This window comes from Parasteatoda tepidariorum, chromosome 2, assembly GCF_043381705.1.
Source record: "Parasteatoda tepidariorum isolate YZ-2023 chromosome 2, CAS_Ptep_4.0, whole genome shotgun sequence".
Taxonomy (NCBI): Eukaryota; Metazoa; Arthropoda; class Arachnida; order Araneae; family Theridiidae; genus Parasteatoda; species Parasteatoda tepidariorum.
The window spans coordinates 28,729,403-28,756,521 of NC_092205.1; the positions used below are offsets into that span (position 1 = coordinate 28,729,403).

At 28.3% G+C, this 27,119-nt stretch overlaps 2 protein-coding genes across 3 annotated transcripts in view; one reads left to right on the forward strand and one right to left on the reverse strand.

Moving 5' to 3' along the window:
• Positions 1-169: 169 nt before the first annotated feature.
• LOC107449626 (Glycerol-3-phosphate acyltransferase 4) lies at positions 170-19,571 on the forward strand. The gene is made up of 15 exons (XM_016065212.3): positions 170-450; positions 2,338-2,422; positions 4,085-4,224; positions 5,049-5,091; positions 5,204-5,258; positions 6,402-6,467; positions 6,542-6,616; positions 8,793-8,882; positions 8,964-9,057; positions 11,462-11,577; positions 13,069-13,124; positions 15,029-15,114; positions 16,047-16,175; positions 16,640-16,719; positions 19,228-19,571. Exons 1-15 carry the CDS (start codon positions 352-354, stop codon positions 19,313-19,315), a joined length of 1,302 nt encoding a protein of 433 aa, XP_015920698.1. The 5' UTR covers positions 170-351; the 3' UTR covers positions 19,316-19,571.
• Positions 19,572-23,999: 4,428 nt separating this feature from the next.
• Positions 24,000-27,119, reverse strand: part of LOC107449610 (protein tudor) — a 65,414-nt gene continuing 62,294 nt past the window's right edge. For both annotated transcript variants that reach the window (XM_043044029.2, XM_071177393.1), the window contains 2 exons: positions 25,989-26,109; positions 24,000-24,271 (listed from right to left, as the gene is read on the reverse strand). In XM_043044029.2, the coding sequence (XP_042899963.1) occupies positions 24,229-24,271; positions 25,989-26,109 (164 nt within the window). In that variant the 3' untranslated portion in view covers positions 24,000-24,228. The remainder of the gene's footprint in view (positions 24,272-25,988; positions 26,110-27,119) is intronic.

Genomic DNA, 27,119 nt, shown 5'->3' on the forward strand with positions numbered 1-27,119 from the left:
ACAAATTTAAAAGTGCAAGCTTAGAGCTTTTTAAGAGGGCTTATGTCATCCATGTTGGTATTTAATCGAAAGTATCGATATATAACTTTAATATAAATCGTAATTGTAACATTCATGTCTGATGTATCTAAATAACAATACGAAAACTGCATTTTGAATATTAATTAATATACGACGTAATGATTCCATTTGAATTTTCGTATCCAAGATTGAATTTCACAAACCTTGATATCACTTGCCTTTTGCTGAGTTTTCTACATTTTCAGACGATAAACGTATAAATTTCAATGATATTAAGGAGATGATATGCAATAGTTTCCCAACTTGACAGACTTGATAAATAATCATACGATGGTAGTCGTTGTTATTTTCGCGTTATTCATCGCATCCCTTGGGAGATCTTTAGGTTTACATGACAGTTATGCTAAACTGTTGCTGAAATTATTTGAAGTATGTCTTATTATTTCCCCCCAAAAATAATAGTATTGTGTTTGTGTGCATAACAGTATCCGCGTACTTTATCCTCCAGTATTTTTTTAAAGTGTTGATTTTATTTTCATTTTACAGCATACTAAATAAATTTGCGAACCTTTTTTTTGGATGACATTGCTTTAATTGCACGAATACCACACTTACAGAGTGACAGACCGGCTAACTTGTTACGAGTTTATTTTTGTGTTTAGCAAAATTGAGAATATATTCAATGTAACACTAGGAATAAATTTCATTATTTTAATTACAATACCTTTTTGAATTTTGTGAAAAATAAAAACTAATGTTTTACGTACGCCTTTTTCTCGCCAATACTCACAGCCATAAAAATTTATCGCGATCTTATAATGTATCAAAAAAAATTCAGTAGGAACTTTTTTTTATTCAAAAATTTAGCTTTTATAAAAATAGCGGAACAAAATATCATTTAAAATAAATCTTATGGATGGTTTTAAACTTTAAATATGGAGTGCTTTTATGTTGTCACTTAACATTTTTAGCCTGAAAGCACTATAAATATATTATTACGCAGGGTTGGCATTTCGTGTAGAAGAAACCTATTTCTTCCAGGTCACTAAAAAGGTGACGGAAAAAAAAACTGAAATGAAATGATAGAAACTGAAATAATTGTTTGCTTACCAGTATTAATTGTTGATCAATATTGTTTAAAAATAACTAACAAATGAATAGTTTAAATTTAAAACAAATTAAATGAATGGTTCAAAAGATAGAAAATTTTTTGCATTTAAGTTTTTTAACAATAAATTATTTGTATTTTATTGAGAATATTTGAAATCTTAAGCTTATATTTTGATTTATGTAATTTTATTTTTCGGAATATATATTCAATTCTAAATATGTACTTGTGTTAATGAATATTCTAAGTAAAGGGAAGAATTTTGTATCGCTATCTACGCTGAAATAATTGCCAAGTCTTTGCAACTTCTATACAGTGGCCAGTAAGAAACTAAAATAAACATCATAGAAGGGGACCAACTCAAAGTTTTTTTTTTAAATTTGCAAGATTAAAGTCTATTTGGAACCTTTGTGATTGTAGTTGATGTGACAGATCACTATACAGAAATATCCAAATGGATAGAATTATTATATATATATATACTTAATAAAATATTAATTCAAAAGTTATTTTGTTGAAATAGTTTTCAATTTATTGAATTGGTATTGCAAATTTTTTAAGACCTATATATTTTTTAGTAATTTCAGATATCAATTTTGTTTTTATTTATATATTATTTTTCAAAAAAAAAGTGGTTTGTTTAATAATAAAGTTAAGCTTAATTTTTCTCCCTAAATTTATAATTTTAGTAAATCCTGAAGAGACTTCAGTAGTTATCAAATTGTTAAAAAAAGAAGTCTTATGTTTGATAATGTGTTGTGTAATATTGAGTTGTATACTAATGTTTGTGTTATGTTGTAATGTTATGTGTTATGTTGTATAACGTTTGTATTTAATTAAAAATTTGCCAGTATTATTCTTAAAATAAGGCTAGTTAATAAAAAGTAACATATTTATGCAAAAAACAACTATAGGAATTTAATTTGCACTTTTTCTTTGTTTTTGTTATTTAAGATTTAAAATATGTTAAATCATCAAAATCTGAAAAAAGAGGAATGGGTCAAGATAAGTAGAGAACCCTTGATCTAGTACTTTCAACAAAGTTATTCTTCTATTGTAATTTGATGTAGTTAATGTTTTGTAATTTGATTACCTTTTCTTAATCATGACCTTAAATTTTGCATCTTTTCCATTAATGTATTTTTTTTTCTGCAGCAAATGAATTAGTTGCAGATTATCTGTTCATTATCTATTTTATATTTTAACAGTTTTGTCAAAAGAAAATTGAAAAAGCTGAGAAAAGAAATTTGGATGATTCAGATGAAGAAGAGGATTCATCCAACGGCAATTCAGGTATCAATTATGTTGTGTCTTCTTTTCTCACTAAAATCCAGTAACTGATTATAGTATTTATTTAAATCCTTAAATTTCTAATCATGCTAATTCTTTGACCTTAATAGCCTTTTTTCCTATTCTCTGTCTGTTTACTTTTCTTTCTATCTTTGCATCAGATTTCTAGCATCCATTTGATTATATTGCAAGTGAATTCTGATTATTCTCTGAACTTTGAAGAAAAAATACAAATATATACATTTTTGTTGTATTCTGTTTGTTTTGAAACAATTAAAGAGAATCTGTCAAATTTAAATCTATGTTCCATAATGTCAAAATTTTCTATGCTAATAGTGAACTTTATATTCAAGTTACTAAAGAAACTGTGTACATATTAATGCAACTTTGTTATAAATATATTTTACTCTAATTATTTGTAATTAAATGGTAGCATATTAAAATCAGAATTTAATATTAATTTATCAAAATAAATAAATGAAGGCTATAAAAGAAATCATTACTAATGTAACTGCTATGTACTTATAATATAATTAAGTTATTATGTCCACTTATGAAAGCTCATAATTTTAACTGTGTTTATGTGCAAGTATGCACTTTTATAAATATATATGGTAAATTGTTTTGAAAATGCAGATTTGAAGCTACAAATAATTTACTTTACAATTTTCCCTTTTATGCTCAATTTAGTCAGTTACCAAAGTAAAAATTATTCTTAAAGTAAATGCCTGGAAGAATATGTATGGGTTCCTCTATCCTTAAACAGCTCAGTGATTTTTATTTTACTCTTATTTTTTGTCTTCTTTAATTTGTTAATTTTGTTATTCAAAGATAAGTTACTTAAAGCTAGCACTTTTGTGATTAAATTCCATATTCAATCTAATCCTTTAAAGTTAAATTTTAAATATGTACCTATATAAAATAAAAAATGGAAGGAAGTAATTGGTAACGCAAAAATTATTAGCCTTCACTCTCAAGCATCTCGTCTCTTTTTGTTATAAATCTCCTAAAGCTTTTTGAATATAAATAATTTAAAACAACATTCTTGAAGTAGCTGCAAATTTAGTAATAAGTATAATTGATAAATTAAGGTAGCTTTTCTACTCTTGAAGTAGCTACAAATGTTAAGAAGGGAGAAAATCATCTAAGTTGTTGTTTCTAATCTTCCTTTATGTGATTTGTCTTGACCTTTTAAATGTTCGTTCCTGATTATTCATCTAAATTTTGAGCTTTTTCTTTCCCCTGAGTAAAAAGTTTTTTCCTTATGCTATCAAATGAAAATTGATCATGTGCCAAAAAAAATTGTGTACTTTACCATGTCAACCATACAAGTAAATTGTAAAAAAAAATAGTCAGCTCTTTAAAAAGTTTAAAAAAAAAAATGTTTAAGAATGTTTTTAAAAAAATGAATGAATTACTTGATGAATTATATAAAAATTTTACCTGAGTTATGATGCTCAAAAGATTGTAAAATAACGAGACTGTAATATTCTAATTTCTTACTTGGATTTATGTTTTAAGAGGGAAATGGTTGCAATTTTTCTCTCAGAAATAAATTTTATTTTCCTGGTTATGAAAGTGTTATTTCTCTTAGCGTGACATCTGAATTAAGAGAAATCTCTCTCATTTTGGTGTTTGAAAAAACTTATATGATATATTATTTAGTGATATCGAGAGAAGTTAAGTTAGTGCCGGAGCCTCACCCAGAAGGTAACAATGGTCATTTGGAGGATTCTAAGCTTCCGCTGAACAGGACGGAATTTCATCTTGAGCACATTTTCAATTTTATTAAAGCTGGTGTTGAGGTGAGGGATTTTTTTTTTTTAGTAAAGAAAGCATGTGTATTTATGTTTGTTATTTCATTATATTTTATCTAATGTGGATATTAAAATGTATTCTGCTTATTTTATTACTATTCATCTATTTAAACGATCTGATAAAAGAAATTTGAGTAAAAAGAAATCTGCCCTTCTTAAATGACACATTTCAGTTTGAAACAGTTAATAAAATAACTATTCTTTCAATGAGAGTATTTGAATAAGTAATGCCATCATTAGAGGCAATTAGAATTGTATCATATTTCGGATCCATCTCCCTTATCAGCAAAATTCCGAAACACAACACTCCAAAACGATATACCAAAAACACAATATAACAAAAACACAAACAATGTACCAAAAACGCAATATTCGTCTTTGTTTTTTTGTACTATTACTGCAGTAATCTTATTTCAGGATGCAATTTGAATAAAAGATAAAGCTTTGCAGAAAACAAATATTATGCTCTAATTTGTTTTACAAAACTTTGAATAAAATATTCTTAAGGAATATTTATATTTTCTGTTTGGTATACTAGCTTTTGAACCTTGAAACTACTGGATAAAATTTTCTTTCCCTTCATTTTAAAAATAAAGGGATTTTACTATCTTGCTTTACCCTTTCTCTCACGACTCAGATGTTTCAGTAATAAATAAATGGTTAGTTAAGCAAAAGATGGAAAGATTTAATGTCAGATTCAACTATCTTTCCTACCCTGTTTCATTATAAATTTAAAATTAGATCCTGTCATCTACTTCAATTTTAACAATAGATTAGTCTTACTAATTAATTTTTTTTCTTTTTCCTATTAGTCTGTTATTGAAGATGAAGTCACTAGCAGATTTGCTGCAGAAGGTATTGAAATATTTTGTTTTAACATTATGAAATGTATCCTAGTTATAGTATAATAAATAATCTGCTTTGAATAATAAAATTTTGTTATTCATTAGTTCTTTTTAAATTTTAGAGCTACCTGTTTGGAACCTTTTAACTAGGACTAACAAAAACTATCAATATATAAGGTAAAGTTATATCATTGGTCTCTTATTCATTTAAATTCAGCTTTTTCAAAATTCAATTTTTGTTTATTACTAATTTATTATAAAGCATGGACTGTAGACTCTTGAGTTTGTATAAATTTTTTCTAGAATATACATACGTATATACAGTAGAATCCTGATTATCCGAGTTACTGTGAACCACAACTAACTTGAATAACAGAAAAACTCTATTAAAGCAAAGAGTATAGCAAAAAGGAGGGGGGGAAAAGTAGTTATAAATGTAATATTTTTAACAAATACAAATTTATACGAGTACAACCACATACAGTTCATATTATAATTAAGAAGCTTACTTGAAAATACTTAAAGAGCATTTTTTACTTAATAAAGTCCTTAATCGATTTTTGTTTTAAATTACTTTGGCACTTTTCTGCAGCAAAATTTGGCCATTTTTTTAGGGATAAAAAAAAGTCTGTCTCTTCTTGTTCTATATATTCAATAGTACTTTCGATAGCTTTTAGTCCAATCTGTATGAGATAATTTTATATGTTGATTTTCATTGTCTTCATCATCTTCGCTAGATTCATTTTCATTATTGACGATATTAACGATCATTTCATTGGATCAAGTTGTTCAATTTCATTTTCCTGAGATAAATTCAGGAAATAATTCTCTGGAAGATAAATTCAGTTTTTTTTTCACTGTCCGTAGTTTTAAAAATAAAAAATAAACAAGATCAAAAAAATCCTTGAAATATTTTATAGCTATCGGATGAAGCTGAAACTCGGATAATCGGGACTCTGTATATATGTATGTGTTAGTGTATCTTTATATGAATTTCTTTAAATCCTATTAAAGGCAAAATATGACTAATCCCCATGTTTTATGTACCCAGTGTTTACTCATCAGACCTTAAAAAAAGTTTAAAAAAATTTTTTCTTTACTTATTTAAGAAGTAGAATGACTATCAAATGCTGAATATTTTTTATAGCTTTGAAGTCTTTTATACAATAAATTTTTAAAATCATAATTTATACACATAGGTTTGTTTGTAGTTATGTAATTTTGTAATTATTAATAATTTATTTATGACATTATTTCTGATGTTTTTAACTGTGAAAAAATAGAATTTACCTAAAACTTTATTTACATTTTAATTTTTAGTGTTCGACTAACATGCATTTGGGGCATAGGATTCTTTTTGAGATATTGTATACTTTTTCCATTACGGTAAGTGTAGATAATGGATTAATATGTTTCAATAGATATGTTTTTTGTTTTTAAACTTAGTTTTTCATTTTCAGGTGTCTCATAACACTTTTTGGTGTTTGCTGGCTTCTCACTTGTACAGCCATCATAGGGTCACTTCCAGAAGGAAGGTAGAGAGCATTTTGGGATAAAAAAAATTTTCCAAATATATTAAATTTTCATTCTGCCTATGTGTTTAAATTCATTTATATTTTATACTTAAGTGCAACATATTTTATTTTGTATTTTTAATTATTTCTTGTTTCATACAAATTAATCTATTTTATGTTATTTTGTCTATTGATTTAAATATTTTTAATGTTCTCAATAGTTTTTTTTTTTTAATTAAAAAAAGTTAACATTTCTTTCTTTCTGGACTTCTAATTAATTCGGTAACATAAGTAATAGAGAAATTAACAACCAAGAAAATTCAGTTTCAGTTCAAGAAGTCAGAATATGTAAGAAATTAACATAGTTAAATTCAAATGAGGTATTATAGACATTAAAGTTTCATTCTTCTTCTTAGGCACTACAGCCGGTTATCGGCTAAACCCATCTTTACCTCGTCTCAATCTATTCAGTGCTATATTTCTTAATTTGTTAACTCCGAAGTCCTTTAATCAAAGAATGAAACTGATTTAAGCAAATTCAGAATAAGACAAAATAAGAAAATAACATTTAAAATAATAAGTCAAAATGGAAAGACGCTAAAAGCAGCTAAAACCAATTTTGTCTTATTTTAACAATTTAGAAAGTTAGAAACACAAATCAAGCAAAATAAGAATTTCTATAGATATGTATGTTAGCAAAAACAGCACTTCATCTGGGGACACACTGTTGTCAGTGGTTATACCAAAAACTGACTGTGCCGGCCCCATAATAGATAAAATAAATAAGAAAAAGCAATTAAAAATTCGAAAATTGAAATGTAAATGCAGTGAAAAATTTATGCTACACAAACACAAGTCAAAAGTACACAGACTTTAACTTTAACAACTTCTCTACTCTACTCTAACCATCCTTTTCTTTTTCCCTCTGACGTTTAAGTGGTTATTTTGTTTTTTTAACTGGATTTTCATCTCCATATCAAAATACATGTCCTTGCCAACTTATCGAAAAAACCTTGATCATTTTTACTATGTTAGGTTTGTATTTCTATTGTAATTCATGGTTGTAACGAATTCTCTAGGTTCTGTTTCCTCTTACTGCACCAAATTCTTTTCTTAACATATTTCTCTTGTGAGTCTTCCGTTTCTCTTCATCTGCTTTGTGATTTGCCAAGCAATCGCTGCCATATAAAACTATTGGTCTCTCTAGTGTCTTATACAACTGTATTTTTGTTTCACAACTTGTGTTTTTAGACTTGAACTGGTTTTTCAATCCAATCCATGATAACATTTGTTAGCCAAGTTGATTCTATTTTTTATTTCAATTTTTTTTCATTGTTTACTATTGTACCTAATGATTTAAATTGAGCCACTTGTTTAAACTCACATTCATAAATTTTCTGTTGTTGCAAATTTGTGATTCTATTTATTATTGCAATGAATTTAGTTTTTTCATTTTTGACTGACAATCCAATGTTTTTTGCTGCTGCCTCAAGTGCACAGAAAGACTCTAGTTCTTTCCAGGATATCGATATCGCCTGCTGTTGTACATATTTAACATTTTTGACAACTCAACAGAAATAATTTGTACAATAATTATAACAGAGTGGAAAAAATTTGGGGACAACATTAAAATGCTTGATTTTTACTCAGAAATAATTTTAAAACTGTGTGTTAGGTAAAATGTTCTGTATATTACATATAACATAACCTTTTCAACTAGATAAGTTAAAATTATTTTCGATGAACAGTTTGTTTAATTGCAATAAGATAAAAAGCAAAAAAACACTAGGATATAGCAATTTTTATATAGTATCTAATGTATGAGAACGATATTACACAGGCTATCTACATTTATTAAAAACATGCACTAAATTAATGTGAATGTTTAAAGATGTTATTTGCAATTTTATTTCAATTATTAAATTACTTGAAGTCCATCTGCAAGTAATTAATTTTTTCATTAAAAAAAATTCTTACTCTTTTTATCCTGTTTTATAGTTAGGGCTGAATATTTTATTAGAAAAAAATTCTTCCTGCAAAATCAAGCAAACTTTTAATACTTTCCTTCATCTATCAAAAGAGAAAATGGTGCTATTGCAATGACATCCTTTTTCAAAAAGAGCAGATTTCCATAATTCCTTTTTTAAAACAAAAATGGTTTGAAAATTCTCATCTTATAATAAATTTAATTTTACAGGTTCAAACGATGGATCTATTATCATACGAGCATTTTGTGCTTCAGAGTTTTTTCTTGCGCTTGTTCAGCTGTTGTTACTTATCATGATAGGTATAAAGCATCTAAAAACAATTTTTTTTTCTTTTTAAATTGTAATGTTTCTTTAATGAATCTCTTATGTTTATTTTACAGAGAAAATAGAGCTGTAAATGGAGGTATATGCGTTGCTAACCATACTTCTCCAATCGATGTTGTAATTCTGCATAGTGATAATAGCTACGCATTGGTAAGTTGACCATATATTCCAGTGTATATGTATACTGCTGAAAATTCAAATATGAAAATTTCTAACATTAAAAAAAAACATACACAAAATTAAGGCTGCAAATTTTCTTAAGTTAAAAATATTTCACATTTTTTCTCTGGATATCATATATTTGTCCTCAGGTAAAAATACTATGAAGAATTTCAAATAAAGATAGCACCAAAGATACTAGACTTTTGGCAAAATGTGAATCAAATGTTTAAAATCTTTCAAAAAGAGTGGAATTTTGAATTCTCTAGATGTGGGAAAAGGATTTTTTGTAGGACTCGGCAGATGAAGAGGAAATAGAATCCATTGCTGAGTCCATTGCGGATACTTATGTCAACACTGCTAACATTTTTGAATCCGACACAGATGTTCTGGAATCGTAAAGTTTGTACAAAGAGAGAGAAAAAAAACTCTGGTAAAATTACCATACAGTGTGGTAAAAATATTTCTGATTAAAAAAAAGGATAATTCTGGTATAAAAATCAAAATATATGATATTTAAACTGTTCATATGGTAGAGGTTTCCTGGAGACTCTGGTTTTAAAAATTATAATTCTTACTACCACACTTTCAATAAAAATACAGATCATGTAAAAATTACCTAGTTTTAACACATGTAAATAAATATTTTATTAATCTACCGAAATCATTAACAAAGGGCTGCAGTCAAAATTAACATGCTTTTTTTCTGTTCCATTAGTGCCAGAAACTTTGTAAATTTTACAATATTCTGGACCATACTTTCTTTCTAAGTGTAGCTTGATGGTATGTTTTAAAAGTTTTCAATGTGTTAAAGGTTTTGAAATATCTTTGAATAAATTATCTTAACTTTTTTATTCTTAATTTTTTGTTGAATATAATTTAGAATATTGCTTCTAAACAAACTTTTCTATGCAAAGGAAATATGAGAGAAAATAAAAAATTAATTATATATAACATATTAAAAATAATTTTAGAATCTGGTAAATTGATACAGAATTATTCATATCTATTTTGTTCATAGCACATTGATATTTTATATTCAAGGAATGTCCAATTTTATTATCAGTCTATAAGTGGATCTCATCTTTTTTTAACTTTGGAAGTTTGAAAAGTCTTACACCAGTATATACAGTAGGGAACCGATTATCCGGAACGATCGGGACCATCGCTATTCCGGATAACTGATTTTTCCGGTTTTCTGAATCGCTACAAAAAGCCGTTTTTTTATTGTTAAACCCAACTAAAAAAAAATTTGAAAATCTTAAAAAGAACAAAAAACGATGAAATAATACACTAATGATTATTTTTAAAATGATGGTGTGGTAAACATCTTTCAAAAAAAGAAAGAAAAATCCTAAAATCTTATGGGGAAAAAAACATTTTTTTTTTAAATGGCGGGAAAATTTATCGAACTTCGTTCCGGTTATTTGGTTTTCCGGTTTTCTGATTTCCGGATAACGGGTTCTGTACTGTATAATAGTAAAAATATGTGTTTCTTCTAAGTCTATGTTTAATGCTAAGATATATTTGGACAACTGCTAAAATCTTTGTCCATATAGTTTTATTGCACATGATATAAGTAGAAAAGCATGACTATTTGTATTAGATATAGTTTTTTATCTCTGTGCTCGATAATTTATACTTATTACAGTAAACGTTCTACTCTTCTGAGTGCTCAAAAATGAGCCAACTCTAGATTCTTGTGTACTAAAAATCTTTATTTTCTGTATAACCTTGTTTTCAGGGAAAAAAATTCCACATCTTAATTATAAAAATTTTATCGGAATAGACATTTATTAAAATAAATAATGATAATAAAAGGGATAAAAAAAGCTGTTGTCCATAATATTAGCAAAATTAAAATTTTATTTTGTAAGATGTAGAAACAGAAAATGTTAATTGTTTATCCTGCTGAAATTACCATCCATAAAAATCTTCATTAAGCACATTTAATATCAGTTGATTAAAATAAAATTTTGCATGATTAATTTAAATTTTTTTTTTGTGTAAAACCTTTAAATAGCTGGGCCATCAATTAAATTATTTTTTCTTATTTTGGTGTAAAGTATGCCTTATGCGTTATATAAATCCAGCAAAATAAGTTATCAATATCAGATGCAGTAATCACTTTAAAAGAGAGGTTTTCTCCATTAATTTCTAAATATTTTAATGAAAATTTTGAGGCATTTTTACTTCAGTCATATTTATTTCATGTAATAACTGTTTAAGTTAATTTATTTATCCAGCTTAAGGAAAAAATATGAAGGCTCTAAAATTATGTGAACCATAAAAAAAAGGTCATAGTTTGTGAATGACTTTTTGTTAAAAATTTTTTTATTATTTTTCAATAAGTTCTTATATATGATCTGTAGAAGTGATGCTTTAATTTTTCTAGGTTGGTCAAAGTCATGGTGGTTTTCTGGGAGTTCTGCAGAGTGGATTGGGAAGAGCCACATCACACATATGGTTTGAACGGGGAGAAGTGAAAGACAGAGAACTTGTACAAAGAAGGTTTGTACACCTTTTATATTTAAAAAAAACACTTGTTCAGTTTCTGATGACAAAAGAAGGTTATACTTTTATATTGTCTGGAGTGCAATACTTTCAAAATTATATACATTATTTATTGAATATAACGAATAACAGTTTCAAGTCTTGTGGCAAATTGTAATGCATTATATTAATTGTAAAAAAAAATCTAATTTTTTTATAAACTTTAAACTTGACTTCGTTTATCATAAGTTTGTGTATGGATTATATTTGGGTTTGAGGACAGGAATATTTAGGTGAGGTAATAATATTATATTCAAATAAATTGATTTTAAGAACCATGTTGTAATCTGCAACCATAACTGCTGAAAAAGCAAGTGATAATACCACAAGGATTTACAATGAATACTAATTCAGCCTGTTGAAAGGAGATTACTCTAATGTGTTTGTTGTAATACTATTTTAGTATTAAAATCATCAAGACTTTAAAGGGGGGGGGGAGAAAAAATCTGTAGATCAATTCATCAAAATCACTTGGATTTAAGATGAAATTGTTGTGAATGGAGCACCATGTTGAAAAGTAAGTACTCAAGTGAATAATTTGATTTCACAAGTTCTAATAATAAAGTATTAAAAAATCGTAATTTTAAAAAATGTGTTAAAAACCATTAAAATTTACCATAAAATCAAATTTATAACTTCATGGGTCTAAAACTTTCACATCTTTATTGGCTTAAGTAACATCAGACATCTTGACTTTACAGGTTAAACTGTATGCTGGGTATTTATTTTTCATTTGTAGTAGTCAGGAATGTGTGCCATTTCAAAACATCCAAGTATCCATGCAACTTTACAAAATTTCAGGAACCTTTATTATCAGGAATGTCAGGACTTATTTTTATCAGTTAGTCATTACAATGAATTCATATTTTCCATCCTAATGTGTGTGATTCATTCCCTTACAACTTCCCTATCTTGTTAGGATTATATTTCTAACCATAAAATGCTATGTGATTCTAAGTTGTCCAGATGTAACCAACTTGTCATTAAAAGTTCTGAGACACCTTGTGTTTTAATGTTTTTGCAGCTTAAAAAGCATTTCGTTATTTCTTAGTAGCAAAATAACTTAGATCCTCATTGGATTTATGAATGTGAATATTCATGAATCTTCACTCAATGTGGGTAAGAAGAGCCAATATTTTTCCATTGGCTTTATATAAAATTGTTAGATTAACCTAATATTTCACATCCATTATTCGGACAATGTCATTCCTAGATTAAATTGTCAATTTTCTCCTAGTTTTCATGCATTATCGACCCTATATAGAATTGTTATTGCCCAATATTAAAAGCCATTTCAGGACCAATATTAAAAAATCTAGACATCACAATATTGGTCTCCCAGTGTATGCTCTTATAGCAAATTTTGAGGCTCAAGGTAAATTTGTTGCTAGGGTTGTTTTGTGAAATATTTAATTTAATATTGACATTGTTTAATTATAATTTTTTTAGGTTACGAGAGCACGTCGAAGATGAAACTAAACTTCCTATTCTGATCTTCCCTGAAGGTTTGTAAGATTGATTAACATTATTTTCATTTACTGTGCTTATTTTTAATGTTCTTTTTTTGTATTTATTTAAAACCTATTTCTTTATCTTATCAATTATGTGAACTACTGGATGTGAAAGTTATTTTTATATTTTTAATAGGTCTTTTTTAATAATTTTTTATTTTTATATTTTTGGTTTTAATAATTAGAAAACAAATCATAATAATTGCTGATTTTCTTTACATTTTTATAAAAGTACTTTATATTTATTTTTTTAATTTTTATAGCAATGTTGTAGTCCTAAATAAACAAGAAGTTTTGAAAATAGGAAATATTTTTCCTATCATTTTTTTTGTTGTTGCTCTTCCACAAAGTCAAGCAGGGCTATATTAGGTCCATGACTTCATACACCCTTAAAAAAAAATCAAAAACCAACAATGGATTGCTAATGAAGTCTTTGTCTGAAGAGCCCTAGGCTTGCAAGAATGTGATCAGGTGAAACCTACCTGGTGCATGATTCAAAGAACTCAGTATGTATGTAAGATTTCAAAAACTCACAGAAGAAGCAGGTGAAGGTGGTTTGATCCTAAGTTCCAAAGAGCATCAGAGGTTGTTTACTTTGATGGCAGCTGTATGTTGATGGAACAAGCCAGTTGGTCTTATTCTTGAGTTAACTTTTGGTGATGTGCATTACTTTTGGTACGTGAGAAGTGCAGAAGGTGCGAGTCCTCACCTGCACCTGCCTGAACCAAGCTGTCTTTAATCTCATCGCCTACAATGTCATAGTGATGAATCAACTAAAAGTGGATAAAATAGGATGAAAGGCATTTCAGTTTATTGAGAATATTTAACAACATTCTCTCTGTTGGGTCAACTGGACTGGTGCTTAAATAACACTTCTACTCTGACTGCATCCAGCTTTAATTTATTTCAGGACTGACATAATTGTGTCTAGGCCTTCATGTATGGGAATAAGCTCACTTCTTGTCGATGTGACCTGATGCAAATTCCATTGCCAGATTGATCATTATAGTTTTTCCCTAGTATTCTAAATGATGCAACTATTTTATTTAGTTATTTTAAAAATTCATTAGAATAGGTGTTGCTGCTTTGTCAGTGAATCTATTTTTTCTCTCTCTACAAATATTAGTTGAATAGCCCATGAATAGCTTTGATAAAGCTACAAAAGCTTTGATAGTGATGTGCAACCATGAAAAAATGATTTCTTTCCCTGCAATTCAGTATCCATGCCGCATTATTTCCTTTCATCACTTTTTTGTAAGAGTGCAGTACATAAAAATGTAAAGGGGGGCTAAGTGTCAATCTAAGTTTATCATCCACACGGTTTCAAAGTTTAATTATTGTTTTTCTTTGAGTACTATTTTGAGAACAGAAGACTAAATGTTAAAGTAAAAAAAAAATTCTATAAATCAGACATAGTTTAACATTAAATAAGTTTTACTTTACACTTGAATGTAAGTAAGAATTTTTAATGAATCTATGTTTTAATTATCATTTTCTCCCTTACTCATTGCACAATAAAAACCAAGGTGGTAAATAGACTTGAGTGTACCCTTCCCCACAAGATTTATAAGTGTGCCTCATCTTAGAGTTACTACAAAAAATTTACAATTATAATATGACGCAAAAAAACCTTGGTTACATTAAGTTATTTATAATCATTAACTTTAAGTTTAAATAGCAAAAATTGTAAATGCAATGGAAAGGCGGAATTTAGATAAGGTACTGAAATGAAGCATTGTATGTATTTACTACATTTAAATGAACCTCATGTCTTTCTACCCGCAATGCTGGAGTGTTATTTTCGCTGCTGAGTAACACATTGCTTTAATCTGTTTTATGAAACTGTCTCTTTTGCTCATTTCATATAAGTTAATTTTAGGTTATTCATTTGTATGTAGGCACATGTATAAATAACACATCTGTGATGATGTTTAAAAAGGGGAGTTTTGAAGTTGGAGGAATTATCTACCCTGTTGCCATAAAGGTAAGAAAAAAAACTTGCTTTTTATCCAATAGTTTTTCCTTACCAGATATATTTAATTTCTTGTTAAATATTTGCTATTTAGTATAATGAAATCATTTTTCTGTCTATTTTTTCACCTTCAAAAAAGTATCTTTTTTAAGGATGAACAATTTAAGGAAATTTTTTCTATGTATTATATTTAGACGTGAATAAGTAGATATAATGCTTATGGAAGTTTTCATAATTATTTGAGCTTTATTTTCTAGAATACATTAGTTTGTATTATTTAATGTTGTAATTAACTAAAAATGCATTATTTTTAAATAAAAAAAATTAACTTCATTGAGAGAAAGTACATTGATAGCCAAAAATCAAATCTAATTTTCCAATTTTTTAATGAAAATGTTTTTTGAGATAGAATTTCGGCAAGTTATGTAGAATTTAAGAGGTAATCAGTGAGCTTTCGTGCTTAAAAATCTGAATTTGAACGCTGTGAATTAGTGACCAATATTATAAATTTAGAGGACAAATAACAGCCTTGTTAAAATTACTATTGCCTCTAAAAGTCTTTTTTAAAAAGTAATTTAAAATATTTATTCAGTGATTTAGGCAAATGGATGACGTCACATTATGAATTTATTTTCGTTCATTAATTTTTCTCTTAAGAAAAAAATATTATAAAGAAGATTAAAAAAACAAAATTAAAATTGTCTAATTTCTTAAGTAGTTATGTCTTTTTCATATATACGTATTTTTTGCCTTGCTCATTTTGAACTATGTCCATTACTTAAACACTCTTTTTTAGGTGCGTCAGGATAAAAAGCTCACTGACGTGCTTTATAGAACCAAATATGAAGAAAATCTCTTTTTTTGGGGGGGGGGGAGTTAAATTCATGTTTTAAAAGAAATGAGAACTAATAATTCGTGCATAAATGAATGAATGTCTGTTACAGTATGATGCAAGGTTTGGTGATGCTTTCTGGAACAGCAGTAAACAGAGTTACATGCAGTATTTGGTGATGATGCTCACAAGTTGGGCTGTTGTCTGTGATGTCTGGTATCTCCCTCCTATGATTAGACAGGTACTGTGCAAACACATTTTTATGTATGAGTGCCAACTTCTCCAGTTTTTACTTATCATTTTATGTTTGATTTTGTAAATTTGTTTTACAATAATTTTGGTCATGAAATTTAAACAAATATCTAATACAGCACTAAAGTCCCTTGTGAGCCTTACAAGGGTGATTGTATTTTGGATGTACCCCAGAATTCTGGGTTTTTCTTATTATCCTTCTAAGTCTTGAAACTTGGAACATGGCATGTGATTTTTTTTTTGTGGAATTCCGCCTATCTCAAGACCATTGGTTTAATGACTGCCAGTGAGAGAAAGTTAGTTTGTAAGATGACAAGAATTAAAACAATTTTCTCGTCAAATAAAATAAAATAAAAAAATTTAAATTTTTACTTCCATGTATCATATAATAAAAATTTCTTTGCTATGTATTATTTATCTTTATAAAAATTAATTGTGAATATTTATTTTCAGAAAAATGAAAGTGCCGTTGAATTTGCAAATAGAGTTAAAGCAGAAATAGCTAGGAAAGGTGGATTAGTAGACCTAATGTGGTATGAATTTTCTTAATACTAACTATTAACAATCCAAATACAATAAAACCTCCTTTAAGCGGATATTCTAGGGACCGAAAAAATTGTCCGTTTAGAAGAGTTGTCCGCTTACGGGAAGGGTACCCAAATAATGAAGTTTAACAAAGTTAATTGTTTTTAGAATATTTTCAAAGATGTAGATATAATTAAATAATTTGCAATAAGTACAATTAAACAATTATCTACAAGGATATTTATTTAAACTTTAAGAAAGATAAAAAAGAATATATAAAGAAGTTAGGTATAAATACATAATTCTAGATGTAGCTATTGATAAATTAATATAATTTTCCTATTAGCATAGATACTCAAGTCAGACATATGATACTGAATAGGAGCTTTCAGTTCACAGTCGGTTTCAATTATTAGGTTTACATCCCCTTACACCTACCTATCATTTAATAAGGAACATGATTAATACCTTCTTGAAAGTAAACCTCCCATGATTAACAGTCATTCACTGTTCAGTCAGGAGGACCTATGGAGTTGATTATTCATAATTGATCAGCTATCAAGTGTCTGAATAAGTGTTGCATTTATATGAACACATCAAAGACTATATATTTCTGTTCTCTTTTTTACTCCAGCTGTGTTAAATACAGTCTTCAAATTGATAAGAAAATTAAAGAAATTTTCAATGGGGAAGAAACATTGAGAGCATTTAAGATGTCATTTCAACTCCAGGGGTCTCATAACCTGTGTGGTCCAGATCAAAAGATGCTGCTGTGCGAATTATTTCTGGAGAGCAGTATCATTTTCTCTCCTTTTTTTACAAGGATATAGGAAAGTGACAAGAGAAAGATTGATTCTTTAGTAGTGAAATAGCTTAATAATACTTTTAGTTATGGACAAGGCAAAAAATAAACCTGTTTCAAAAATGGCGAAAAGTCCTTTTTTCCTTGCAATTTATAGCAGAAATAGTTTTTTTCTTTAATTTAGAAAAAGTAGTGCCCAGTTTGAAGAGATAAAAAATAACGTTTCAAGGCCAAAATGACTGTCCGTGTCCGGTTACAGGAGTGTGCGCTTTGCGGAGAATGTACATAATGGTTTATTTATAGAGGATTACCGGGGAATTTAAAATATGTTCGTATTGAGAAGTGTCTGTTTTGCAGGAGTGTCCATAACAGGAGGTTTCACTGTATATCAAACATAAAAACGCTTGACAATCCTTCAAATGAAAGTACTAGGGATGCTAGGATTAAGCTATTAAAAAATATCCATTTCAATACCTAACAAATATTAGTTTGCTGAATTCTAATTATTTAGTGTTGAGTTATGGATTAAATAATTTTTGAAATTTGTGTAAAAAATCTAGTTATATGTATATTTTTATCTTCCAAGCATTGAGCCACTAGATATGCACCACTTTCCTTATGACTAAAAAACACTCAGAAAGTACCATAAATTATCACATTTTATATAAACTGCATTAAATAAAATTGATTTTTGTTATGTAGTTCATCAGCATAAATTATTTTATTTATGCTAATGAATTGTGAATATTTTGAATTGTGGAAAATAAAAGTTTTATCTTTCTCATAAATTTAGATATTTTAAAGGGCAACAATTATTGCCAAGTGAATTTATAAATGTTTTATTAATTAACTTAAATTTTACAAAAAGCTAAAAATTTAGATAAGTAGTAATAACTTGTTACTCAATTTAGGCATAAACTCTTGTGAATGTAGTATTTTGTGATGTTATATATTTTATTTATAATTATAATATTTTAAAAGATATCAATATTTAGAGTTAAAAGATAAAATCAATAATAATGCAGTATTACACACTAAGTAAAGTATTATGAAATTGGTGATTCAGATTTTATGAAGTTTTTTGTTTTTAGAATGAAGGATTTTTTTCTTTTCTATTGAAGATTAAGTTTTGGGGCAAACTTTTTATATTTAACATGCTATGTTTAGTAAAACTGCCAATTAGATATAGTACGTTAAATATAAACTAAAGCATAAAAATTATTAAATTTCCCAGATCGTTTCATACCTGCTTGATCAATATTTTAAAAAGTTTTTCCTTTGAATTCGCTCATAACTAACCTTAGAAAATATTTTAATTTATGTATAAGCAAACGACTGCTTAGATTTTTGGCAGTGATTATTATACTCATAACGAGAAAAAAAATTAAAAAATAACACTATTACAAAGTTTGAAATATTAAATATAAAGCTGTCTAAAGTTATTTTACTTTTCTTTGAAAAAAATTGCCCTGGAAGTATTTAAACACTATAGGATTTAGTTTTTAAGCATTTTTCAGTACTCAAGTTAAATTCTATTTGTAAATGTTGCATGTATAGTTAACAGCTTTTAGTATAGCTTAAGTATAAAAAATATTACCATGAATAAATTTTGACTTAAAACAAAATTTATGCGGAGTCCAAAATATGCCTTTTAATTATATATTGATACATATGAGTTCAAATTCTAATAGTGAATACTTGATTTCTATTCAAGGGATGGACAGTTGAAAAGAATAAAAGTGAAACAGGAGTGGATCGAGAAACAACAGGAAGAATACAGTCGGCGGCTTAAATTTGACTGAGGATCTCTCTCTTGCCATTCTTTTTCTAAAACTAGTCCCCTCCCCCCTTCCATCAAGAAACCAGCCATTTGTGTTCACGATTGTAATTTAACAACCTGATTCGTTTTGTGAATGCTGTTTATACATTGCATTTTTAACTTTAAAATGATGGACAATTTTCGTCTTTCCTGTTTAAATTATGTATGTGTGTGTTTGTAATAGTTATAACTTTTATATTTATTGCATGAAATAAATGTTTTCTGATTGGACTACAAAACACTTCCTTCATTTAATCTTTCCTGTGTGCACACTTTTTCGCCAAATATTTTTTGATTATGATGTGACAGTGTTATGAATGCACATGCCGTTTTAATGAATATCCAGCACTGGATCTGCAAACAAAACAATATACTACCGAAGTAGCAAAAATTCTTTTGCAGAAAACAACTCAGCGAGTCTTGTTTCAAATTATGTTTTCTTTTAAAGAACTCTGCTAATTTTAAATCTGTTAATCTGAGAAAACCTGCTAATTTTAAATCACATTGCTGTGAAAGGGCAGAATGTAATAAATTCGAACACAATTTATATGATATATTAAAGATTCTAAACTACTTGAAAAAAGGGTTACTACAATCGATTTGACTTTTGATAAAACTGAAGCTTCAAAAATTGAAAACAAGGAAAATTCATCTTCTACTAGAAGTGTTAATAAAATTTCAGTACACAAAATCTAAACAACTCAAACTTAATTTCTAGTGCTTCACCAAGTCGAAACTACAGATGTTAAATTTTAAAGAGCTTGGTCACTTTAAAGAAGCAGAACTGAAATGTGTTTTACTAGTAATCATATTTAAGTATCTTTCTGGCACTCATGGAACTAGTTTATCTATGTGGTGAAGTGGCAAGACAATAGAATGGTAGTATCTTTACGTCAACTTTAAAGCTGCACAATGGGCTATTGGCAATGGTTTGGGAAACATTCTTGAAAATTATCTGCAGGCATGCCATTATCTCTTCTGCAGAAGAAATGACACCCCTCCTTTAATAAGCCTAACAAACTGCAGGAAGTCTGGCACGTCACGGTAGAACATTTTAACGAGGACAGATATTGTACACCCTTAGTCCCTTCGCAGGCTGATTTTAGTGATCAGCCACCGGCCGGTGATACTCGACTTCGAAAATCTGTTGAGAACAGTGTCTTGTGATCTATTCACTGTAGGACTAATGAAAAGATTTTTTTAATGAAGTTATTTTTAATACTAATTTTTCTCTTCGTGAAAATTATTTATAGTCAATAATTTTCTTTTTTACATCACAGTTTAAGTGTTAATTTAACTATCCAAAAACATCCGTCAGCAGTTCATAAGAAGTCTGAATCTGGTTTTACTTGAAATTATACACTTCACTGGAATAGCTGGGGAAAAAATATTTTTATGGTTTATTACTTGTTATACTTTGACCCGACATATCTTGCTATGCTTATTTCATCTTTCTCTACTTTTATGGATCTCATCACAGATTGTCACACAATAAGGAAATATTCCCCCAAAGATTTATGTATTATTATGTAATATATTCCCCCAAAGATTTATGTACTGCATCCCCTAAAGATTTTTTTTAACTTCACTTTTTGATAAGAACTCTAAAAACATGTATTCAGGTCAGTCATACATATAAAACATCTTACAATAAATCCTTTTTTTTTCCATACGTTTTGCAATACTAAAAAAAAAAAAATTTCCTGATTGTTTCAAAGAAAATTGCAGGTAAAAAATGAATTAGATATATTAACATTTTGGAAAGATAAAAATAAAAGCTGAACTATTTGGAGAGAAATTAGAAAATCTGGATTTTCTATATATGAAAAAAAAAATTATAATTCTCCCCAAATGAAATGCCTTAAAAATTCATAAGAATTATGATAAACTGGGGAAAAGCTTAGATTTCTATAAAACTTTTTAAAGGTAAATAAAAACATAAAAGAAAATACTCTGTACTCAGCTATAATTTGTTTAAACAATTTTGTACTTACAAAAATTTAATTAACTGTATTTACTAAATGTGAATAAACGAAGGTCCACTCAATCCATACTTTTTAAAAATCTTATGAGAATAGAGTTTTTTTTTCTTTCTTAAAATAATTAAACAGTACAGAATAATCTCAAAACCACAAATAAGATAAACAAGAAAACTTAATTACATTGTACAATTAGTGGACGGTTCCTCAGGGAAAAACATTTGAACTTTTTTCTGGAAACTAATTTTTCTTGACTTTTGACAATTTTCTTGATATTTCAGAAGTGTAGGAACTCTGTTCTTAGTGATAGGACCCATATAAGCAAAAAGTGAATTTTCTTAATAGGAAAAAAAATTAACAATTCATACAATATGGTTCAAAATTTTCTAACATGTTTCTCTCAAAACTGATCAGAATCTATTTTTGTTGTACAAATACAACCTGCAGGTTAGATATGAAAAATATTTTGTAAAAAGGAAAAATACTATTTCACTTTTAAAAAAAACTGTTAGAATTACATATAAATTTTTTTAATGTTTAACAACTTAAGTGAACAACATGGTTTAATATAGTAAGTTAAGTATGGTTATTGTCATCGTGCCAAAGCATAGATGTACGCCGGGAAAAATCAAAAATTCTTTGGCGGCAGTGATTGGACACATGACTGCAGGGGGTTTAAAATTCTCAATTACCTCTTGATTCTAAGAAACTCAGAAATAATTAAAAATAATCACAGGAATACTAAACTGTAGCAAAGCTTTTGTACTCCCCTAATGCAGACCTGGTAACATAGTAGAAAAGTTTTCAGAAACAATGATTAAAAACAGCATGAGTTAGGATAACAATTTCAGAGGTACAAAGTGAAATCAAATATAATTCTATAAATAAATTCAAAAACCAAATAAGTAGTACTTTTTAATATAGTATTGAAACTGTAAAATTAATAATTCTTCAATCATATTTACACTATTTTGATTATTAAATCATGTTTAAATTAACCTTAGACAGTTAATATAAAGTAAACAGAACTACAGTCTCAGATCAGAGAACTTATTTAGTTATATTTTATCAAAATTTATGAAACCAGCAACTTCAATAAAGTGAAATATCAAAAAGAGGACTCTTGAACTCGAAATAGGCGTCAAGGCAAAACGTTAAGGATTCGCACCTTACTGCAGAAGAAATAAGCCAATTTTATTTATCAAATAGAAAATTCTATACTGAAACACTTTCTTACATTTAAAAAAAAAAAAATTTCCTTTACCAATGAGGTTAATAAACACTGTGAAACTGCAAATATAACAATTCGGCATGAAACAAAATTTGCTCCTTTTGAATATTTTCTTTCTGTTCCTCAGAGAAGAAAAGAAGCTAAATTGAATAGAAGTTTGCTATGTATCAAATAGATTCACTTAGTGAAGAGGTTCTATCAGCTGGATGTTGTAAAGCAGCTTGGACTCTTTTATCTGATTTAGTGGATACTAATGGTACACAAAGTACCAAGCAAAACCATCAAAAATGCAGGCTATGCTTATATTGCCTCGCAGCAATGTTGCTTGCGAGTGAGTATGTTCCATAACTAATTTAACAGATCTTAGGTTTGGCTTTGCCAACTTTTGGAGACACTTCTATTTGAGAAGAGTAAAGATAATGAAATATGCTGCTAAAATGCAGTGTTAACAGCATATAAGTCATTCTGCCCTGTTTCAGCAAAACTTTTGCAAATTTCTGTCGGTAACAACAGACCTCCGCGGTCTGCAACAGATAACAGGAAATTATGTTGAATTAAAAGATTCACAAAGATAGGTTCTGCTATTATTACTTTTATTCGTAGATTCCAAAAACATTTCTTTAATGCGTCTTTACTGGAGGAAGAAGCAGCGCCATTTGTGCAAAAGCCCGATCCTTCCATATGCTATATACAGTAATTTTAAGCTCTATGGCTTTCAATTGAAAAATTGCAATTGCTAATATTACAATATACATGATGGAATGAGTAAATACGAGACATCTCTGAATGCTTTTTGGAAGACATGACCCGACTTTTATCAGCAACTAGGACTAGCAACAGGCCAACAAAAAATTAAACTAGACAGGTTTGGGAGAAACATTTCTCTTTCTTACCGTAGCTAGAACCATCACTTAACCAGTGGCATCACCTTTCAGAAGCTGCACAAGTTAAGTGACGTCAGCAGTATATGTTACAGTAAGAGCGCCGAAACAAAAACATTCACAATTGGGAGGGGAAAGTACTAACTGTGAAAGCCCGCTGGAATATGATTTCGTGACGTCATCAGCAAAAATTAGCAGCCTGATTTATTTTCTGGACAAAATATCTTTGCTGAGTACACTGGAATTTCAGAAGATCCTTTGGAAATTCCAGGGTAGTTACCGGCTGTGCCCTAAATGCAGTTTAAAATATTCTTAAATTAAATTTTTTTATCGTAACAAAAAATAGTATAAAAAGAAACATTGAATCAAAATTTTTAAAAATATAAAATAAAATTATTACAAATTAAAGATTTTTCTAGAGTAGTTCATTTTTTTTTTCAAACTAGAATCCATAAAAATGTTTGAAAATCTAGACTTCAGATGTAACTATTTAAAAAGTAGTAAGCTACCAGGTTTAACATATAAATAAAATATTTCAAAAAAAACTAAATAAAATATCAGACAATCCACAAAAAAAAACATTTATAGATTTATTACATACAACAGTACAACAAATTCGAGTTTTTCTTAATTTATACAAGTCTAAATGCAAAACTGTAAATGGAAATGTTGTAAAATGAACACATACAAAATAATTTGTGCATATCCAAATTGGTATTTTGTTTTTGATGATATTGGCCCAAGATGCTTAACACAACAGAAAATGAAAAATGCTCCAAATGAATTCGATGAACGGTGTCCTATTTTATGAGGTAATCAGATTCCTCTCCTTGAGGTGCTCAGTGATACTAGAAGAAGAAAACAAATATTAACAGGGGAAATAGAGATACAAAATTTGTAAATTTTATGTTTAAAAAAAAGTGTCAAGATATCAATTTAAATACCATACTTGTTTCATATTTAATACAATTTATTTAAAAATTTATGACTAAATTAGCTACCAATGAAGAATATCACACCTTTATAATAACTTATTTAAGAAAAACTTAGTTCTTATAAGAATCCCCAATTTAGATTTTAAAATCGTGTGAATATGAAATGTGACTTGAATTTTATAAAACACTTAAGTACAATTCATGATATTCAAGTGAATACGAATCAGGTTGCATGGTACCAATTTGATATTGTATAATTTTTTGAAAATTAGATCTTTTGGGGATTGAAAGGAAAAAAAGAGATTTGTCTAATAATGAGAGAAGTTATCTTACAGGAATTTGAGAAAAATAAAATCTTTCAGGACAATAGATACAGGGCAAAATTACCGTGGAATGAAAATGTGGAAAAAATTAGAAAATACTTATGAAATCGCAAAGGACTGCCTTGAAAAATTAGTTAAGAGATTTGAGAAAGATAAGGAATTATACGGTCGGTACAAGGATGTATTAACGAATCAGATTTGCTAGGGGATAGTTGAACCCATTGAAGTAAATAAAAGGGTTGAAACGAAAAGAGAATGAATTAAAGACAATGGTCATTGAAGTTGAAGCTATTATAAACTTCAGGCCATTGATGTTTGTCTACAGCAATATTGAAGAGCCTGAGCATTAACACCTGGGCATTTCCTCATAAGCAGGCTTGTTGCTTTCCCTTCTTCAGCTTCAATTCGATTAATTTTTCCCAAGTCCAATTTGAAACACAGAAAAAACACTTTAGAAAGAATATGGAGAAAATGGCAATCTTAGTATCGATTAGAACAGAGAATTGCCTGCCAGTCAATGTGATCCAAGCAGTGTCTTGAACCAACAGAAAACTCAACCGTCCTAGTGTATGACAAAAAACTTCAACTCATGTGGAAAATGGGTAACACCCTCAGCATACATCCTTGACGTGATGGAAAGACTCGAGACTTGCAATATTAGACTTTCTATTGGAACTACTCTGAAATGACCAGCTCAACTGTTATATCCTGTTGAACTCTAAAACAATGCAAAGGGACCTAGTTAACTGTTTATATAAGGATCCTTTGGGGCTGGAGGATGAAGCAGATTGACTTTTATTCTTTCGCCCAAGAGAGGGCTCCCTGAACTTTAATGTTTACTTCTTTGAAGACTGCAAGAAGATTTTGCCCCGATTGTTATTTTCCACTAGTTTATGTGTTAAATGTCATCCTTGTCAAATAAAATGACATCCTTGTCAAATAATGTCCTAAAATGACTTATCTGGATTATTACAAGTAAATAGTAACAATCTCCAAAATAGAAATGAACCAGGTTATATAGAATTTTTATACCTACATTTCTTTACGGGCAATTGAGAGGATACACTTGCCAAATCAGTAACTTAAAAAAATTTTGATAAAATATCCGTGTGAGCATCTATTTTCCAGCAAGTAAGGTTAGTTATTTACTTTAACTCTATTTTACTAACACTAGAAAGCAGCAGACATTAAATTTTTTTTTATTTACATAATTAAAAGGTAAGTTATACTTAATAAAATATTATGCAAAAAAAAGAGCTATTATTCATAAAAAGAGATGATTGTGTGAGCGGAAGGGCTATACTCACAGACTTATCTCGACTTGCATATCTTCTCCTACTTTAGTTGCAATTCCACTCAGACACTGCATGGTGAATTTTTTTATCTCTTCCTCTATTCTATTTGAATCAGTTTCCTCATAATTGTAACCTGCATGAACCAAATATATATATATATATATATATATTAAATTCTTATGACAGAATATATTAAAGTAAAATAATTCTGAAGGTACTAAGTAATAATTTTAAAAATTATAAAATAGTTTCTTCAACTAAAACTTTATCAAAACAAATGATTAACAACAAATTGGATCATAAAAGTTTGACTCTTCTAAAATTCGCTGTTCGAGGAACTATTTAATCAATTTGAATTAAATTATGCCATATAAAGTTACATTTTTAAAATTATTTAAACATTTGTATACACCTTACAGTTCAAACATTTTTTTAACTATTATTAAATAAAATAGTATAAATAAATAATTATTAAAAAATATTTTTTTTTTGCATAATTAACTATGGATGCATGAATTTTATAATTAAATGCAAAAAATAAAATTAAGGGGTTTTAAGTTTTGACTTCTCTCCTGACCAAATTATATTTGAAATAAAACTTTAACATTGAAAATCTCAGCTTTCTATTGTACAAGTCATCTGTCTTACAATACAAAAAAGAAATATATTAAGTCTATTAAAAACACTCCATTAATATAAGTCATCTTATTTAAAACAGGAAAACAAGTAAAAATGAAAAAAAAACTGGCTTCTCCACGTGTCTTTCAGGTCATAAATTAACAAAATTTAGAACTTAGCAAATAAGTGTAAAATTATTTCTAATAATGGATAGTAAAACATACAACCTTAGATAATTCCTTATAAAATCTATTAAAATTTACCCCAAAACTTTGTCGAAAAATAATTTTTTAAATAAGTAATACTGTTTGTCTACGATAGGTACTCTGACTGCCACAAAGTCTACGGCAGTCTGGTGCTATGGAAACAAGAAGAGGGCATTTTAGGGAGGGTAGCTTCGATGATAGCTTGTATGGGTAGTAGTATACCATTGGCTGACTCAGCCACCAGTAGGCGACTTATTTAATCTGATTCAAGAACTTTTTTAAGATTCGCATGAATATTTCTTTCTTACTTAAAATAATT

What these genes read in the sequence shown, in the direction of transcription:
- LOC107449626 (XM_016065212.3), top strand. Translation starts at nt 352, where the DNA reads ATGGTAGTCGTTGTTATTTTCGCGTTATTCATCGCATCCCTTGGGAGA. An exon ending in GGGTCACTTCCAGAAGGAAG is followed by an intron (nt 6,617 to 8,792) that starts GTAGAGAGCATT and finishes TTAATTTTACAG; the next exon opens with GTTCAAACGATGGATCTATT. An exon ending in AGAGAACTTGTACAAAGAAG is followed by an intron (nt 11,578 to 13,068) that starts GTTTGTACACCT and finishes TAATTTTTTTAG; the next exon opens with GTTACGAGAGCACGTCGAAG.